Source organism: Triticum dicoccoides, chromosome 3A, assembly GCF_002162155.2.
Source record: "Triticum dicoccoides isolate Atlit2015 ecotype Zavitan chromosome 3A, WEW_v2.0, whole genome shotgun sequence".
NCBI classification, from domain to species: Eukaryota; Viridiplantae; Streptophyta; class Magnoliopsida; order Poales; family Poaceae; genus Triticum; species Triticum dicoccoides.
In genome coordinates, this window is record NC_041384.1 from 61995273 (window position 1) to 62001040 (window position 5768).

The 5768-nt window shown below is 42.4% G+C and overlaps 1 protein-coding gene across 1 annotated transcript; it reads right to left on the reverse strand.

Annotated features, from left to right (window-relative positions):
• Positions 1-4378: 4378 nt before the first annotated feature.
• LOC119271228 lies at positions 4379-5317 on the reverse strand. Its single transcript, XM_037553136.1, has one exon. It carries the CDS (start codon positions 5089-5091, stop codon positions 4579-4581), a length of 513 nt encoding a protein of 170 aa, XP_037409033.1. The 5' UTR covers positions 5092-5317; the 3' UTR covers positions 4379-4578.
• Positions 5318-5768: the final 451 nt, after the last annotated feature.

Here is a 5768-nt window from a genome sequence, read left to right on the forward strand (position 1 = left end):
CACACACACACACACATTTTTCTCAATCTGAATGAGATAGCAACGATGTTGGTGCGACGTGCGGGGAGGGGGGAGGGGGAGGCGAGGCACATATCATTGACCCTTGAGATATTTCCCTTGATGCTACCAAAGGCATTACCCCGTAAGTTCTTGTTTTCATGGCGATGAACTTGTGTGTTGACATTCTATTGCCATTGGACCCACGCCCTTACAGTGTGGCACATCGGCTGTTTGCCATTTTGTATAGGTCACCTTCTATGTTTTATGCGTGTACGTCATGTGTAGTTCTGATCAATCTAAAGGGGAAATAAAGAACAATTTTGTGGTTTCAGATTAACTTCTGAATTCTCATGGTCTCATGGTTGTATAGAAGCTGCGATTTAGAGAAAGCAAATAGATCATGCATCAAAAGATGTACCAAGGAAGATAAATAACTACTAAAAAATATGTGAAGGCAAGAATGCAAAATGATAGGATCCGAGGACAAACTACTGGTTGACATGTTGTACACTATATAATTCCATGTTTGGATTCCCCTAACATAACAATTGTGCTCTACAAGCTTCTATCATGGTATTTTACAATGTTATATCTCTAGAACTCTACAAAGATATCTAAAAGTACTAGAATAGACACAAAAATAAAACATTATATACGCAGCACAATAGAATTTAAAAACATGAACTACTTTATGGAGTAGTGTGATGTTATATATATATATGTTTTCTTGTATGTAATAGTAAATTAGTCTAGCAAGTACAACTTGTCAATACAAAAATTTATATCTCTAAAGGCTGCCATAGTTCCCATGAAAAACATATTCAAATACAAGTCTATTTGCAAATGGTAGAGTTGCAACATTGAACATTGTACCTTAATATTTAGTAATATGTTTGTGTGGTTAATTCCACTATGAATGGTAGATAAATATAAAATATTCTAGTAAGGATAAGTGTTGAACATTGTATAAATATAAATGTATTAGTAGTAAAATTGTTAGGATGAGTTACCGAGAATTAAAAAAGAAGTACATACAAATCTTAACCTTGAGATGCTTCCCAAGGTCGTGGTACGTTCTTACTCCAACATTTTTGCCTCGCTATGAGGTTCTTCTTTCTGATTCCTCGACGATGCAGGTCTTGCCATCTGAAGGCCTCTCATATGACATTAGAACAAGGAGACTATGATATCATGTGGTATACTTTCCATCAATAAGTCTACCCAATAATTTAAGCAAAAACTTCACCATATTGAAATGTCAATTTCGAATAGAGAATCAACTAATAGCAACAATAATCATCATTGCAATGTTGATGTATGATATATAACATATAAAATTATTAAAATACACCAAAATAAGCACATATGTCATGAACAAGATCAATTGTGTTAGTTTGCTACTCTAATTGTTTTAGCATAAACAATGGGTGTACTAGGAATCATGCTCAAAGAATTCATACTTGATATACGCACCAATAAGAATCTTTGTTCTCTCTATAAAACAAGCATCACAACAAGAAAATAGCTTAACCCAAATTTTGGAATCGATTGTTTTGATGTGGTGCCTTATCTCTACCTAGATGATGGTCTCACATCTCAACTAGATCAAAATTCTCAGCCATCCCATGTGCCTATAGCTGATTACTCGCACATGGATGGGGAGATCATTATGGCGATGATGGAGAAGGAGTTGATAGTAAAATCCACGCCCCCCCCCCCCTTTCCGGAGGCATGATCTTCCTCCCAACAACCCTCCAGTACGAAGACCAGCAATGGGAGTGGTCTCCGCTCGAATAAAAAATATATGTGATACTTGGGTGATTATGGACCAGGGGACTGGGGAACCAGGACCAGCAAAAGGTTCCGCGGGGCGCGCCAACCTTAGGGCTCTTGGGTTGGCCACTTGAGAGTTACGAGACCCTTGGTTCTCATCGTCTGGCCTATGTCCTCTTCTGTTCAAAACCTTGCTTGGATTTTCTCAATTTTTCGAACGAGGAGTTTTTTCTGCACAGATGATAACCCCCAACACAATTTTGCTGGAAACCACAATTAGTTTTTATTCATTGGAGTAAGTTTAGAGGATAAACTCTAAGTAGAAGAAAGTACATATGTTTAGGACGTATCAGGCCCGCTTTTTGACAAGTTAAGTTATCTTGGCGAGGCGGTGGCGGTGTTCCTGGGGCGGAATATGTCCTCACCACTCCATCCCACTCCGACGATCCTCACTCCATTTTTGACGGGGAAGCGTGTGGTGGGTGGCAGTCCGCCGATCCTTCATTAGATCTAATGAATTGTTCAGGAGTCCATGATGGTTTGATACTTCAGTTATTTTTAGTGGTGGCGGTGGCCCTTCAAATAAGTTTGGAAGGGGTAACTATAGTGTTTTCTAGTGTGCGGCGAGCATATATGGGCATATTCCTCGACGAGCCGACAGTGGCCTTAGATCTAGGGACACAATCGACTATGTTGCTCTTCTACAATGGCTACTTCAACGATGCCGGAGCTTTAACAGTGGTCAGCGACCCTCGCAATCAGAAAAAGAGACCGTAGATGTTTATGCTCTTTTGCTTACTTCCATGGGGCCATTGTGTATTTTGGTGGAACCAGCTGCTGTATCCTCTTTCTATAATCTCGTTTCTTATACTCGTCTTCTTACATACATTGGCATCAAACTTAAGGAATTCTTCGGTCTTGATTGCAATTTTTTTGGTTGGGGTCTTTTGGCCTATTGCTTGTGTTCTGTTGTCTTTTTAATTTTGTCAGGTAGATGTCTACAAACTACTACGTCACTTGTACTTTACTCTTTGTTTTACGAATGAGACACATGTTACCTTAAAATATGTAGGGATGTGCAGGCTACAACGTATGTTTAAAAAAAGGAAAATGTCCAAAACAAACCTTAAAGTTGTAGACGAAAGCTAAATAGAATCCTCAACTTCAAATCCATGAAATCAGCACACCCAATTATTTAATCCCGGTCTATTTTAAACCTTGAGTGCGTTGCCAAACAGGGATTGTCGACATGGCAGGTCAAACCCGGGATCGTTGTCTGCAGCCAGACTGGGCCGGCCTATCAGGTGCAAAGCTTGTTATTATTATTTTTGCAACAATTTTTCCGAACCGCACGGCATAAAATCGTCGGAAAGAAAAGCTTCCCTAAATCGAACTTACAACCAGGCGCTTGTAAAACGCCCCTGCTAGCCAATTTAACTGATATCGATTGGTGACATAAGAGAAGCACGGAAATATTTAAACACACCCTGCGTCGAGATCTAAACTTTTTTTGTAACTTTTTGGAACATTTTCTTGAAATCCGAATATTCTTAGAAGCAAAAAACATTTTTTCTAAATGTAATTTTTTTTGGAATTACGAACAGTTTTTGAAAAACAGTTTCTTTTTGAAAATGTGAACCATTTTTAAAGCCCTGGATTTTTTTGAAGCGCAAACACTTTTTGGAAAAGAAGAACTAATTGTTGAAAACATGATTTTTTTTAAACATGAACGAAATTTCTAAAGTAAGAGTAAATTCTCCCATTTTGAAGTTTTTTAGTAAGTGTTGGCATTTCAAAATATCGTTCAGGTTTCTAAATTTGTTCCCACTTGTTCAAAGTATGTGTATGTTTTAAAATTCTTCATGTTTTGAAAAGTTGTTCTCACTTTATTTTTTTTTCAGGTTTCAAAAAATGTTGGTGTTTTGAAAATTTTGTTCATGTTTAAAAAATGGTTCATGTATAAAAAATATTCAGGGATTTCAAAAATGGTTCACGTTTGAAAATTTGTTTGTGTTAGAAAGAAATCGTAATTCCAAAAATTCTTCACATTTTTTCAAAACATGTTTGGAATTTTAAAACCTGATTTTCACTGTTAAGTATATTCGGATTTCAAAATCGTTGATTACTTTCAAGAAAAAATATTCCGAATTGTTTTCGAATCACAATGCTAAGTAGACTAGTTAAATATTTACTTGATTCACTTTGTACCAAGTTTTGCAGCGTCAGATCTCAAGTTCGATTCCCGCTGAGTCTTGTCTTTTTTGGTATTTTTTTGACGGGTATTTTCTAAGTCAAAGGAAAAACACGCTACACGCTTGGTGGGCCGGCCCAGTCACCAATGATCCCGGCTCAACCTGCTGCCCCCGTCGAAAAATCCCATCGAAAACCAGCCCAAGGTTTAAAATAGACTAGGATTAGAAAGTTCGGTGTGCCAATTTCAGGGATTTGAAGTTCAAGGTTTGATTTAGCTTTCATCTACAAGTTGAAGGTCTGTTTTGGACTTTTCCCTTAAAAAAACGGCATTAGGAGAGACCAAAATTGACAGCTCCTTTTGTATTTACAACAGAAGTGTCACAAGGCACAAATCACGAAGTTCAAAACTCAAAGAAAAACATATGCCACGGTCACAGCATTGTTCTGTTTACACACGCGACGCTTGAATCCAATGTACACTTGGGGGTAGCTTAACAAGACAGTAATAAATGTGAGACATGCAACAAGAATATTTACCACGCGATCAGACAGGAAAACGAGACCATCCATGCAGAAAGGACAATACCGGCACGACCGGGAGCCAGCGCTCGATCAGGGGTCCTCGGCGATGCGCGCCAGGTGCGGGTGCCACGACGTGGCGTGGCTGCCGGTGCTCATGCGCCTCCGGTGCTGCTGCTGCTGCTGCTGGCGACCTTCGACGGCGGCCGTGGCCGCGCTGCCTTCCGACTTGCTGCGGACGTGGAGCCGATGGTGGCGATGGTGCCGAGGGCCCTCCTCGGCGGCGGCGCCGGGACTCGGCTCGCGCTTGGTCTTTGTCTTCTTCTTGGCGTCGGCGGGCACGGAGGCGGCCGGGAGGAGGAAGTAGATCTCGCCGCGCTCCAGCTCGGCCTCGGGCGACACGATGATGACGATCCGCGGCCCGCCCTGCTGCCTGGACCCGCAGGGCCTGCTGAGCACGTGGTTCGGGTGCGCCGCCAGGACCTCCCCGGCGAGCACGGCCCGGCCGTACTCGTCGACGCGGCCGCTGAGGTGCACGATCCGGACCAGGTCCAGCGCGCCGCACGGCAGCACGCACGCCAGGCAGCACCTCAGGCTGTTCCCCATTCGATCAGCTCAGGGTTGCTGCCCGCGTAGCTAGCTAGGCGCCTAGCCACCTTCCTCTCCCTTTCGCTCTTCTCTGTGTGGATACTATCTCTCTCTTCTATGGTGGCGTGATGTGACGACCGGAGACGCATATAAAGAGGAGATAGGATCGACGAGGAGGCCAAGAAGAATAATGGTCACAGTTTGGTGAGAGAGGTGCCAGCAGTATTAAATCTAGCGAGGGCCACTGATGATCAGCATCACTCATGCATGTGTGTGTGCTTGTCGTCCTGGCCGGCCTTATGTACATCTAGATCCTTAACGACCGAGTACTAATGCTCACGCTTACGCATCCAACACTAATCAGTGCACAAGGAAGGAGCTAGTTAGCTAGCCCCATGGCCATGTTCCATCATAATTTTTTTCTCAGCTAGAAATCAGTTGCCTTTTTATTTATATATATTTTTCTCCTCGGTCGACCGATGGATCGATCCGTTGAGGGGCACAATAATGGCACAGCACACTGACGCGCACGTACAGCCATGCTGCCTTGCTGTACCGCTTGGTTGTATGCGCTCGTCTCATGAGTGCTGCCTGCAAGCCAGTGTGAATCCACAATTGGATATGGGGGGTTTTGTTGGGAACAATGATCGATTCATTATTCGGCATGCTTTGCTTGATGATTGTTCGTCTGGTGG